Source organism: Aethalodelphis obliquidens, unplaced genomic scaffold (genome assembly GCF_003676395.1).
Source record: "Aethalodelphis obliquidens isolate GAN/ISIS:26980383/991018 unplaced genomic scaffold, ASM367639v1 scaffold9, whole genome shotgun sequence".
In the NCBI taxonomy this organism is placed as follows: Eukaryota; Metazoa; Chordata; class Mammalia; order Artiodactyla; family Delphinidae; genus Aethalodelphis; species Aethalodelphis obliquidens.
The window spans coordinates 7,975,367-7,989,646 of NW_020837953.1; the positions used below are offsets into that span (position 1 = coordinate 7,975,367).

At 42.1% G+C, this 14,280-nt stretch overlaps 1 protein-coding gene across 4 annotated transcripts in view; it reads left to right on the forward strand.

Moving 5' to 3' along the window:
* Nucleotides 1-14,280, forward strand: part of YIPF1 (Yip1 domain family member 1) — a 35,101-nt gene that overhangs the window by 7,289 nt on the left and 13,532 nt on the right. For 2 of the 4 annotated variants that reach the window (XM_027108474.1, XM_027108473.1), the window contains 5 exons: nucleotides 2,397-2,477; nucleotides 2,753-2,840; nucleotides 8,966-9,082; nucleotides 12,306-12,472; nucleotides 12,816-12,998. In XM_027108474.1, the coding sequence (XP_026964275.1) occupies nucleotides 2,397-2,477; nucleotides 2,753-2,840; nucleotides 8,966-9,082; nucleotides 12,306-12,472; nucleotides 12,816-12,998 (636 nt within the window). The remainder of the gene's footprint in view (nucleotides 1-2,396; nucleotides 2,478-2,752; nucleotides 2,841-8,965; nucleotides 9,083-12,305; nucleotides 12,473-12,815; nucleotides 12,999-14,280) is intronic. The other 2 variants (XM_027108476.1, XM_027108475.1) reach the window with 2 other exon arrangements.

The following is a 14,280-nucleotide window of genomic DNA, read 5'->3' on the forward strand; positions in this document are numbered from 1 at the left end:
GTCCACCAATTTAAATGTAAAGCTCATCCAAAAACACCCTTACAGAAACATCCAGAACAATGTTTGATCAAATATCTGGCATCATGGCCCAGCCAAGTTGACACATAAAATTTACCATCACACTGAACAACAGCAGCCATCAAAAGTTTAAGAAGAAATGTATAGGGAAAAAATCTTAAAACTGAAAACATTATATCCATTATCCTAATTTCGTCAGGGAATCGGGAAGAGGTTACCAATATTCTATGATAGTGACAGAATTTCTTGACCTAGCTTATGGAACATGGGTCTCTGGTGTTCAGTATCTTGCAATATTAGAGTTGGAAAGAATCTACAATTTCCTCTACAATAAGTCCCCTACATACGAACCTTCAAGTTGCAAACTTTAAAAGATTCGAACGTGTGTTCGCATGTCCAGTCATGTAAGTTCATGTGTCTGGCGTACATTGTCACATGTGTGCATCCTCTACAAGTGTTTGTGCTTTTGTGAACTTTACTGTACAGTACTGTATAGAGTGCAGTATCTTTATTTCAAGCCCAGGATGTCCAGAAGCAAGCGTAAAAGCAGCGGTGATATAGCTGGTACAGAACTACCCAGACATCACTGGATCGTTTTTTTAAGAGGGTAGATAGAATTGAATCCAGCAAGGAACCAGAACCTGTGCCATCAGTGGCAGGAGTGAGTGAAATTGCACCTTGCCCTCCATGTCCTATTGCTGAAGATCCTTCAGCTCTACCATCTCCCACCTCCTCTCCCTCCTCCAGTCAGTAACTCTTCTTGCCTGTTCACTCAGTGTCAGCCCCTGTATGCCAGCTGTTATACTGTACTACTGTACTTTTCAAGGTATTGTACTGTAAGATTAAAAATGTTTTCTTGGGCTTCCCTGGTGGCGCAGTGGTTGAGAGTCCGCCTGCCGATGCAGGGGACACGGGTTTGTGCCCTGGTCCGTGAAGATCCCAGATGCCGCGGAGTGGCTGGGCCCGTGAGCCATGGCCGCTGAGCCTGAGCGTCCGGAGCCTGTGCTCCACAACGGGAGAGGCCACAACAGTGAGAGGCCCGCGTACCGCAAAAAAAAAAAAAATGTTTTCTTTATTTTTTGTGTTTGTTTTTCATGTATTATTTGTGTGAAAAGTATTATAAACCTATTACAGTGCAGTACTGTATAGCTGATTGTGTTCGTTGGGCACCTAGGCTAACTTTGTTGGACTTAGGAACAAATTGGATTTCCAAACGCACTCTCGGCATGGAACTTGTTTGTATACAGGGGACTTCCTATATTTCAGCTTCCCTCTCAAGATATTAACACTGTCCGTGGTATGTCAGAAAGACAGCACTTGAATACCTCTAGGAGCAGGCTGCTCATGACCATGTAAAGCAGCCCCGACCACTTTTGGAAAACTTTAATGGTGGAAAATTTTTCCTTATAGTGAACAAAAAATATCTGCCTATAGTACCTTCCCTTGTCTTGCAAAAGTCCTTAGAGTGCATCTGTACTTTTTGCTGTATGAATCTTCTTCAGATATCTGAGGATGACAGTCACACTTCCTGGCATGGGACGTGCATTCTTCTGTAGAGAGCTGTGCTCTTGGTACAGGCGTGGCCCTCCTAGTGCGCCTCTTCTAAATAGGAATTTTGGTTTTTTGTTAGAGCAGTATATTTTAAGTTTTTAATTCTTTAGAGTGAGTCAGTATATCAGATTTTTGAGAATTCAGGTGGTGATAGTAGTGAGGATGTTGAAGCGGAGGAAGGGGAAAAGATATTTACACTGACTGCCTTCTGTAGGTACATGTTTGTGTGTGTGTATATACATATATATGTTGTTTTGCATAGTAATTAAGCTAGTCCTTCCTGTTATCCTATAAGGTAGATCTTGTTACCTGTACTTTTTATTTTTTTAATTATTTTATATATTTTTTTGCGGTACACGGCCTCTCACTGTTGTGGCCTCTCTCGTTGCGGAGCACAGGCTCTGGACGCGCAGGCTCAGCAGCCATGGCTCACGGGCCCAGCAGCTCCGCGGCATGTGGGATCCTCCCGGGCCGGGGCACGAACCCACGTCCCCTGCATCGGCAGGCGGACTCTCAACCACTGCGCCACCAGGGAAGCCCACCTGTAGTTTTTAGATAAGGAAGACTGAGATGAGTCTAGTGATTTGATGAAGCCATCCCCTAGTGGAGGGACCAGGATTTGAAACCTTTTGGTGTGTCTTCAGAACTGATGCTTTTATGTCAGGCTGAGAATTGGGCATGGCTGTGGTAAAAGTGATTGATGAATGCAGAAGAGTTTTGTCTTTCGTACATCTTGATTTTCCATTAGACCCTCTCTCTTTCTGTGGGTAGCTAGAATAAGGAAATTGCTTCTGTGTTCATTACGTTTTTTATTTTACCTCTGACAGTTACTTGCTGGACAGAAGAAAAGCTCCCCCTTCTGGACATTTGAATACTATCAAACATTCTTTGATGTAGACACTTACCAGGTTTGTAAACCAGATTTACCTTTCTTTTGTCGTATAATGCAGACTTGTTCCTTCTATGGTTAAACAATCGAGTAACGTGAAAGGTTTTGTATACTGGATATGGTCTTCAAAAGTAAAAGGTCAATTAGCATTTGAAAGTACTAAATGAAATAATAAAAAAACTACTAAATAAATAATAAAAGCTCTAATCACTGAGTTTCAGTTTTGCAGTGCAAACTTATTAAACTTTAAGAAAAAAAATCTTCAGTAGACTTAACTGCTGTGCTCTTTTGCAGGTCTTTGACAGAATAAAGGGGTCTCTTTTGCCAATACCAGGAAAAAACTTTGTGAGGTTGTATATCCGCAGCAACCCAGATCTCTATGGTATGTGTAGTGCTGTTTTGATTCTTTTCCATGTCCCAGCTAAGCCCAGGTGAGTGTGCGGGTTGCCTGGAAAGTCGGAGAAGCGCACTGTTGGTGGGGCACGTGGTGTTTTATTTGACTCTTCTGAGCTTTGGTAGCAACTGTTGCAAAGAATTTGGAGAAAATGCAATTGTATGTTCTATTAATGCGCTGATGACAAGTAATAGTATGTCCTTTGAAAGTCTTCAAATGACATTACAAATTCAAGACAGATTAAGTCACTTGTGTAAGAGGAGATTGTTGATTTTAATTTTAGAGGATTTCGTGGTGGGGGTGAATGTGGAGGAGCTTCTCTCATGCTTATTCATGATGTGCTGAGTTCCATCTCTGCACAGGCTGGCTTCCCCTTGAAAGTCTGTAAGAGGATGGGCCAGGGGATAATGTCATTCCGACCTCCCTGCTATCCGAGAAGGGATCAGAGGTCCATCCAGTGATCCTGAAGGAAAGGGTTCCAATAACGGTGGCCCGTGTTTGAGGGGAGAAGAGAGCCGGCGGCTCTGAGTGCTTCTGTTTGCAGGTGCTGTACGAAAGACTTGGTGCACACGGGCACACTTAATTCTTGCATCAACCTTTGGGTAGGTATTATTATCCCCGTTTTTCAAAAGAGGAAGCTGGTGCTCAGTGGGGTTCAGTAATATATATGCTCAATCCTAAACATTAAGTTTTAGAGTGATTATACTTGTTGATTATAAGAGGAAAAGGAATTCAGGAGAATCTATTGTGTGCCAATCACTACATACACTCTTTAATCCTTTTCAACAAGGCTATGTATTAAGTACTCTTATCCCTGTTTTCCATGTGAGAAAACTAAAACTGGGATTTGAAACATCATGGATGAACTTGGAGGGTGTTAATGCTTAGTGAGATATGTCAGACAGAGAAAGACAAATGCTATATGGTATCACTTATATGTGGAATCTAAACACTAAAACAAACTAGTGAATCTAACAAAAAAGATACAGACTCACAGATATAGAGAACAAACTAGTAGTCACCAGTGGGTAGAGGGAAGGGAGGAGGGTCAAGATAAGGGCTAGGGGATTAAGAGGTACAAACTAGTTAAGTATAAAATAAATAAGCTATAAGGATATACTATGCAGCACAGGGAATATAGCAAATATTTTATAATAACTATAAATGGAATGTAACCTTTAAAACTTGTGACTCACTGTGTTGTACACTTGAAACTTATGTAATATTGTAAATCAACTATACATCAGTTAAAAAGTAAAAGTAGGGCATTCCCTGGTGGTCCAGTGGTTAGGACTCTGAGCTTCCATTGCAGGGGCCACGGGTTCAGTTCCTGGAACTAAGATCCCGCAAGTTGCACAGCGTGGCCCAAAAAAAAAAAAAAAAAAAAGTAGAACTAGCTCCTAGTTCAGTTTTATGTAAAAGCCCCCATTTATTCTATTAGACCGGTGTTTTTAAGCTACAGAACCTTTTCATCAAATGGCACGGATGTCCAATATTTAAAACCAGTCAAAGTGGAGCAGCTCTGATGGAGGTTGAGGAAAGTCTCCCTTCCACTCAGCTTCCTCCCTCAGGGACAGACACAGAAGTTCCATCCAGATGTCCATGGAATTGCTGGAGCTCCAGTGAGCATAGTGTGAAAACCGTTGCCTTGGCCCAGGCCTCTCAGCTAAAGGTTGCCAAGGTGGCATTTCTTTTTAGCTCTCATTCATCCTTACTTCTAGCCTGAGAACTTCTTGAGAAGCAGACTCCGTGTCTGAGGAATCCACGTCGTCAGCACCTGGCAGAGGGCGTGGCACAGAGTAGGTACTCAAGCAGTTTTTGAGCACCTTATTTTGTGCTAGAGACTGAGGATTCAAAGATAAAGTCATGATCTCCATCCCCAAGGAGAAAGAAGAGAGGGACCCAGCGTTTGTTGAGCACCTAACAGGTGCCACGCATGGAGTTCAGCACTCTTTTACTGTGTTACACTGTTTTATTTCCCATGCTCCAAGGTAGCCTTATCTTACAAAAGAGAAAAATTGAGGTTCGGGGAGGACAGCCTGCCCATAGTCATAGAGTTAGCAACAACAACAACAACAATAATAATAGCAAACACACATAGAAGGCTTGATATATGCCAGACACTGTTATTAGGGAACAACCTGTATTAACTCATGTAATCCTCATAATAACCCCAACTTTATGAGGTAGGTACTATTATTATCCCCATTGTATAGATGAGGACACTGTGTGGCACAGAAGTCTAGCAACTGGCCTAAGATCACACAGCTAGTAAGTGGCGGAGGATTCAAATCAGTACTGTAGCTCATAATCCATATTCTTCATCACTGTGTTTGGCTGTCTCTCGTGACAAGGCCAGGATACGAACCCAAAGCATCCTTCTTCCCACAACACTACTAATCTCACGAGCCCATAGACATGGTTAAAAAAAGAAGGTACAATATCGGTAAAGTGTTTTCTAGCAGAGAGGGCTGGGCCTCGTGGGGTGGGTTGGAAGAAAGTGGTCAGGAACAAGATGACAGAAGAGCCAGTCTGCAGAATCTGAGGGAAAGACTGATGAATTTGACTACATTTAAACTAAAATATAAAATTTCTGGGCTTCCTGGTAGTGCAGTGGTTAAGAATCTGCCTGCCGATGCAAGGGACATGGGTTCGAGCCCTGGCCCGGGAAGATCCCACATGCCGCGGAGCAGCTAAGCCCGTGCGCCACAGCTACTGAGCCTGAGCTCTAGAGCCCGCAAGCCACAACTACTGAGCCCACCTGCCACAACTACTGAAGCCTGCACGCCTAGAGCCCGTGCTCCCAACAAGAGAAGCCACCGCAATGAGAAGCCTGCGCACCACATCGAAGAGTAGCCCCCGCTCACCGCAACTAGAGAAAGCCCATGCACAGCAACGAAGATCTAACACAGCCAAAAACATAAATAAAAATTTCTACACCACAAAATAAACCATAAGCAAGGTAAAAAATAAACCACAGACCAGAGATAATATTTCAATGCACATAACCCACAAAGGATGCAAAGCAAGTGTACATGTAGGCTACCTACCAATTATGAGAATAAAACCAAGTATAAGTTCTGGGGGAAAATGAGCAATTCACAGAAAAGGAAACCCAAATGGCCAATAAATATAGGAAAAGATAGTTATCCCTACCTGAAATAAAAAACAGGATATTATTTATGTCCATTATTTTAGGAAGCATACAGATTGGCTTGTCTTCATTCATTCATTCAATTAATTCAACAAACACAGAACACTTACTCTTCTAGGCACTGGAGGTACAGTAGTAAATAACACACAAAAATCCCTGCCCTGAGGGAGTTTATAATCTAAGTTTAACAATAGACAAAGAAAATAGGTAAAATATCAATACATAGTGTGCTAGTGATAAATGCTAAGGTGAACATTTAAAAGCAGAGAAGAAAGACAGTAAATGTTTGTGTAGGTGGGTGGATTTGAAATTTAAAAACTTTTTAAATTTATTGAGTAAATGCCTGAAGGAATTGGGAGCAATACATATAGGTATCTCAGGGAAGAGCATTTGAAACAGAGAGCTCAGCACGTGCAAAGGCCCAGGGGCAGGAACTTGCCTCATGTGCTCAAAGAATAGTGAAGAGTCTAGTGTGACTGGGCCAAAGTGAACAAGGGTGTCTAGTGGCTGAGGTCAGAGGGACAGTGTGGAGGGACCCATCATGTAGGGTCTTGTAAGCAAGTGAAGACTTTGGCTTTTGCTTGAGTGAGATGCCATCGAAGGGTCTGAACAGAGGAATGACCTACTCTAAGTCAGCTTTTCATAAACATTGATACCAACTATTGCCAAGAATGTGGAGCAAGGGGAACTTTTGTATAATGTGGGTGGGTATGTAACTGGTGCCACAAATTGGAGCAGTTTGAAGATGCTCATACCCTACAACTTAGCAGCTCTACTCCTAGATAAATAGTCTTAGAGAAACTCACATATATACAAGAAGGCATGTAGAAGAATATTATTATCCATTACCTCAGCATTGCTTGTAATAGCAAATATTTAGAAATGACCAAAATATTCATCAGCAGGAGCATGGATCAGTAAATTATGGTGTGTTCATATACGGAATTTTGTAGGTTTTAGAAATGAATGTGATCTATAAGCATCAACATGGATACATCTCAGAACGATAGTCAGTTAAAAAAAAAAGCATGTTGTAGAAGGATATAAGTAGTATGACAGCATTAGAAAGATTTGAAAAAGAGGCATGATGGGTATACCACTTTGTTTTATCATTTTGGGGCTTTTCTGTATGTTAGAAATATTTTATAACATAAAATGCACAATAAAAACTAAATTAATGCTCCCTCCCACCCCACCCCATAATTAGAGTAGGAATTTGGCAGGAACGAGGAAGAAAGAAGACAGAATGAAGCATTGTGGCAGGCCTGGTGGTTGTGTTTCTCTAGAGGCCAAGCAGGTGGTTGTGTTTCTCTAGAGGCCAAGCTTCCTGTGTGCCTGAGTGCACCAGAGGCAGCAACTGTGTCTGTCACACATCACTGTGTCCCCAGCACCAGCCCAGGGCCCAGAGGATAGTAGGTATTTAGTAAATAATGGCTGACAGGATCCGATAGTCTCTGCTTTCTAGTTACGGGTACTATAATATTTTGACCACTTGTGGTCGCATGCTTTGATGGTCTCAGCCCATCAACAGCACGTCAGTTTTGTTCATTTGTTCAATAAAGCTTTTGGGGATTTTTAAATTATTGTTGTCGGTTGTAGGGTTTTTTTTTTGTTGTTGTTGTTAAATATTTTATGTGTTAGTCACTCAGAATAATACAGTGAACAGGATCTAATCCTTGGCTATATCAGGGCGCCTGCAGGCTAGTGAGTAAATGGCACTCCTTGGGAAGCTGATGTTGGTGGCTCTTCGGAGCCTCCCAGTCAAGTGCTTGCGCTCCCTTTCCCATCTTAAGGAAGCAACTTGACTTCGAAAAGCGCTCATGCATTTCTGCTAGTCATCTCTCCCAACACAATAATTTTCTTAATTTAATATGTCCAGGTGCCTGCAGTTATCCCCAAAGATATTGCAGAATATTAGTGAAATTGAAAAATGAAATTCATAAAATTTATTAAAATCTCTAAATTTAAAAATTGTATTTGTTCTAATAGTCCTTTTTCTAGATGGGGAGAAACAAGGATGGTGTTCGTGAAATCAAGCGAAATAATGAAAGGGATTTACAAAGCATGGTGCAGTCATCCACTTAGCGGAATTTTTTATAATCACTAAAAAAGAATTAGCTGATTTTTATGAATAGCTATAGTAGAATCTCCAGAACATAATAAGGTGGAAATACATATGCTTGTTAGCGTTTGTATAAAGCGCGTGCACACACACACACACACAAATATGCATTTGCTTATATGTGTATAGGAATCTCTGGCAGGATTCACCAGAAACTGGTTACAGTGGTGAGCTCTGTGGAAGCAAAATGCATAGCTAGGGAACAGAGAGGAAAGGAATTTTACTTTTCTCTGTATTCTCTTTTTGTGCCTTTTGAACTATGTGCATGTATTACTTTTTGATTAAAAAAAAAAGAAAAAAAATAAAGACACACGTACACATACACGGTGATTTGTTAGATTAAATGAACCCTTTCCTAAAGTGTTCTGCTTGCCCTGCTCTTCCATTTAGACAACAAAGGACCTATCTGATTTAAAATATTTTTCTCTGGCATTAACATTTGGTACTTATGTAAAGGAAGTAACCTTTGCTTCCTGTATCCTGGTGGTGAAGGTTTAACAAAATGTCCATAAATTTTTTTTGATGATCCTCCAATACAAGAAACTATAAGCAAATCAGTGTCTTTATTCATGGAAGGTGTTTTGGTCTGTGCATTTCAATCCCCCTTGTCTTTAAGGCAGCTAATTACTGAGTTGCATGTTTGACCTTTTAAAAAAGAAAATCCCCACTAAACGAGTACTGATTCCATCTAAAATTCATTTTCCCTTCCCTTTAGATTCCATCTAAAATTCATATTCACCTCACATGAATAGGGTGAGGGAGATAAGAAATTATTTTGTGAGAGCCTAAAAGCTGGTTCTTCATTTTCTTGTCTGAATTTTCTGGTTTGCTTTGCAGGCCCCTTTTGGATATGTGCCACGTTGGTCTTCGCCATAGCAATTAGTGGGAATCTTTCCAACTTCTTAATCCATCTGGGAAGGAAGACATACCATTATGTGCCCGAATTCCGAAAAGGTTGGTGAATAGCTTGACTCATTTGGAATGCTGTTAGTTGGTAACCGTGAGTTCTTTCTACCCACTGAGCTCTTAGACCCCTGTCTGTAGGTCCTGCAGCCCTTTTTTTCTGTCTTTAAGGGCCCAAAATTAATCATCCGTCTATATAAATCCACATAGTCTTTTTATTTTCTATTGTGGTAAAATATATATAACCTACAATGTACCATTTTAACCATTTTTAAGTGTATGGTTCAGTGGCATTAAGTATATTCAATATTGTGAATCCATATACTCTTTTGGAATACTGGAAAGCAAAGGCCCCATAGCAATCGGAATTTATCCAAAGAAAAATGTACAAAATAAGTAAAAAGCAGTGTGCGTGAAAGTCTCCACTGTAGCATTATTTGTATTATCCAAATGTTGGAAACAATAGGGGCATTGTTATTTAAGGCATGATGACTCAGCTAGCTGGGTCTGTAGCCATTAATTATGAAGCACTTAGAGCAACATGGAAAACTCATAATCCACACTTAGGCCGGGGGCTTCCCTGGTGGCACAGTGGTTGAGAGTCCGCCTGCCGATGCAGGGGACACGGGTTCGTGCCCCGGTCTGGGAAGATCCCACATGCCGCGGAGCGGCTGGGCCTGTGAGCCATGGCCGCTGAGCCTGCATGTCCGGAGCCTGTGCTCCGCAACGGGAGAGACCACAACAGTGAGAGGCCCGCGTACCACACACAAAATAAAAAAACAAACTTAGGCCAGTTCTGTTAGCAGCTTTGTTAAAGAGAAGTTTACAAATGGTCAGGGCCCAGGAGGGAGAATGCAGAAGTGAACGTGTCCTAGTGATGGGCTTGTGGATGACGTGCTTAGTTTAAAACATCCTTTCTTGTGGCAGTATTGGATAGCTGGGGGAAAAAAACCAAACAGCTTTGAGGGATTTGTAGATGTCAGCCACCCCAAGTTGGAGGTGTTTGGCTCTGCAGGAGATTGGCCTGTGCCACTTTCTCCATTCTCTCCTTCCCTCCCTCCGTCCCTTCTGGCCTGCTCTCCTGTTGAAAGGCTGTATAAGAGCATGGGCTCGGGAACCAGGCCATCGGCTTCAGGCTCCAGCTCCACCATTCACTAGCTTCTACCTTGCTGGGCAAATGATTTCATCTCTCTTGGCCTCAGATTCCTTATCAGTGAAATGGGAATAAGAATACCTATATTATAGCGCTATTGTAAGAATAAAGAAGTGATGTATGTAAAGAGGTTAGAATAGTGCCTTGTACAAAAAGAGTTCAGTAAAATTAACTATTGCTATATATGTATGTACACATATCTGTGTGTCTGTAGAGAAATGTATTTACCTGTGTGTATGTCCATGTAGCCTTCTTTTCGTCCCCTCTACCCTCCATGCCCATTTTCCCTTCTTCTCTCCTCCATTATGGAGTCAGACCTGGATTCAGTCCCAACTCCATTTGTCAAGTAACCTGGGTTTAAGTTTAACTGAATAAATGTTATCCATGAACTATCAATATGCCTTCAAGTAGCTCAGTGGTTAAGTAAAGAAAAACAGGTAAATGGATATTGCTGTAACAAATGGTATGTGTTAATTTCTATATCAGAAGTCTGTATAGGTATATTGACAGAGAAGAGGAGTGAATCACCCTGCCTGAGGGTGCGGAAGCTGTGGGGGGAGCGGGGAGGGCAGGGGTCAGGGGTCCTTGTCTGTTCTTATCCTGTTTAGCTGGGCATCCCAGTGGGAGTCATGGGATGTATGTGCCAGTAAGATAGTCATTGACTCGATCAATAAATATTTTTCCATTTTATGTAAAGATTATAAGTCACACATCCAAGGTCATGTCCCGCTTCTACCACTTATTAATTATTTGACCCCCAAACCACTTAGCTCTCTGATCCTGTTTCCTCATCTCTAAATAAAGATATAGATTATATGAAATAATGTGTTTATATACAAGTTAACAATATAAAAAGCTTATTCTTGATTGGGCATTTATTATTTATCAATCAGTGTTCTAAATATACGTGTTTTTACTCATTGAATTCTCCTAATAATCTTATAAGGTGGTGTACTATTATTATTCCCATTTTACAGATGAGAGGTAGGAAGGTTAAGTAACTCACCACCCAGGTCTACTCAGCTGTAAGTGGCAGAGCTAGGATGAGAGTCTGCATATACAGTCTGTAGCTCTGACTGTTGAACAACATTACCTCTCAGTAAAGCACTCAGTGTAATGCCTGACACCCAGTGGACAGCTGTAGTCACTGTAGCAATTCCCTTCCCCTCCCGTTAGTTATTCAAGAAAAAGGCAGTATATCAGCAGAATTACATTTGGCTTAATGCTGGAGTTCCCCGTGTGAAAAAAACTGCTCTGGGAGCTGAAAATGTTTTAGACAATCACATATCTTACCCAGAGTCTGACTGTAGTTGCTAGGACTGCCTTTGTTCTTGCCAAGAGCGTTCAGTGGATTACCTGGTGACTTTCATCTGGGAAGGGCTGGTGTTGCGGACTGAGCCGTTCACTCCGGAAGAGGGAGGATGAATCCTCTAGGGCGTGCTGCTAGAGGAGGGGGAGGGAGGGACAGTAAGTAATACACTGAGCATTGCTCCTCTGAGGAGCCGCTAAGTAGCATTTCCACCACAGAGACCGAATTATTTAAAGAAGAAAGTGGAACTGGAGACTATTCCAAGCAATTCATCGGTGAGCTGGAACTCCCTATTTCAGAGGCAGAAGGAACTCTAAGTAGCACGTAAAACAAGTTAATCTGAACCCAGGTCATTTTCGTAAATTTGCTAAAGAAATCAGTGTCAGCTCTTGTTATATTAGGAAGGAAGATGTGTTCTTCCAAGGGGATAGTTGACTTGTATTTGATTGAAATGTTCTGTGTATTTAAACACTTGCAGTGTGGCCCTCGGAAGTATTTCAGTTGCATAATTCAGTTGTTTAATACTATTAGTTGTTAGTAATTAAGTGAATTATAGAAACCATAGGAAAGACTACTGGTCATCACCACAAACACAAATGCTAAAGGGGCATGGATTCAGCACATTTATAGAGCACCTACTGCTTGTTGGGTACTGTGCCAGGCTCAGGGGTTGAGACCAGTAAGACACGATCCCCTGATCCAGTGAGGCAGGTGGACACTCCTGCAGGAAGGAAGTCCAGCAGGTACCAGAAGTGCCGTGACAGTGCATTAAAGGCGTGGTGCAATTAAAACTTGTGTCCTCTCACCCTCAGTGTCCATCGCAGCCACAATCATCTATGCCTATGCCTGGCTGGTTCCTCTTGCACTCTGGGGTTTCCTTGTGTGGAGAAACAGTAAAGTTATGAACATCGTTTCCTATTCATTTTTGGAGATTGTGTGCGTCTACGGATATTCACTCTTCATTTATATCCCCACAGCGGTAAGTACCACACTGATTCTGAGTGAGGCCCTGTTCTTAGTGGAAAATTCAACCAGCATCACTGATGTGCATCTGAAAAATACCCCTTGCATTTAGAAGTTTAGTGGGAATGGAGGCCAGGGAGCCAAGTGCTTTCCCTGGATCTTGAGCCCTTTGTTAGGAAAGTGCTCCCCTCAGTCTGCACGCTGGTGGCGTTTCTCTGGGCTGTTCTGGGAAACCCGAGTGGCAGTGAAGGCCCAGCTGCTGACAGGCTCCTAGGCCTTTATGAACATGTGTGCCTGGAACGAACAAATGCCTCGCTGAATGCCTCCCCCAAGCCCTCCCCGCCCTCCTTTTCTTTCAGATACTGTGGATCATCCCCCAGAAAGTGGTCCGCTGGATTCTAGTTATGATTGCCCTGGGCATCTCAGGCTCTGTCTTGGCAATGACATTTTGGCCAGCAGTTCGTGAGGACAACCGACGCATCGCATTGGCCACAATTGTGACGATTGTGTTGCTTCACATGCTGCTTTCTGTGGGCTGCCTGGTATGGTCTCATTCCGATGCTCTTCCGGTGCGCTTTCGATGCAAATGCTAAGACCTCAAACTGTTAGGCACCACGGTTCTTTAAAAATTGGCTCCATGAAATAAATATCGTTTTAAATAGACTGTCCTAGATGAGAAATAATAGTCATGAGAATTTGATTATAATCTCTGACTTCACCTAACTTCTGAAGTTTGGTTGAGATTTGGTGTCTGGCCAGAGGAAGTAGGGGTGGATGAGTGTCTACATATAGAGCTGGGGAGCGGAGGGTCCGGGGGGCGGGGGTTCCACCTCTGGATGCTTTTACTGGTTTTCTGCACAGACTCAGAAAGAGTTTTGAAATTCAGCATTTCACAGGTAGAAAGCTCGAGAATGAAGTCAAAATAGGAAAAAGTTATCTTTAAGATGAACAACATGTAAAACAATGTTTGAATTAATGTGTTTAGGTATCTTTTTAGGGAAACCATGTGCTTTTGAGTCAGGCCCAGATTGAAGACCAGCTGTGTCACTCACTGGCTGTATGAGCTTGGGCAGGGAACCTAACTTCTCTGAATCTGAATTTCTTAATCTGCAACGTGGGTATAATAGTTCTTGTCACAGAGGGTTGTTCTGAGGATAAAATAAAATAATACATATAAAGCACTTAACATGGAATTTGTCCCATAAATACCCATAAATTAGATCCCTTTCCTTTGATCCTAAGGAGACATGTTCTTTGTAATTTCTGTACACATTGTGTGTAAAACTTGCTGCCCATGGCCTTAACAAGGACTGGTATAGGTTTTTTAAAAAATCCAAATCCAAGAATGTTAAGGTCATGGCTGCCCACAGGAAGATGTTCACATAGCACATGGCCAGACCCTTGGTCAGGCTTTGCAGTTACAGGAGTAAAGATTTCTTTGGCACTGTTTGATCTTGAATACTTTCTGTAGACAACCATGGTCTCATTAAGTGCTTGAATAAGATCCCAATACTTTATCATTGAACAAGTCTCATAAAAAGTGCCGAGTTCTTGGTTGACATGCATTTTACCTATGCCTAAACTTTAACCCCTTGAGACAGCAGAGTGACACTATTAATGTCTGGCACTTGGCATCTCTGGGCTGATGCCTAGAAATGCTGCTGTGACCTTCCTGTGACCCTCCTGTCTGCTGAGGAAGAATGTGCTTTGCACTGTGACTAACTCTCTCATTGTAATGCCTCTCACTGGTGTCTTCCCATCTCTCTTTTGAATTTTGAGTGTGTGTGTGTGTGTGTGTGTGTGTGTGTGTGTGTGTGTGTGTGT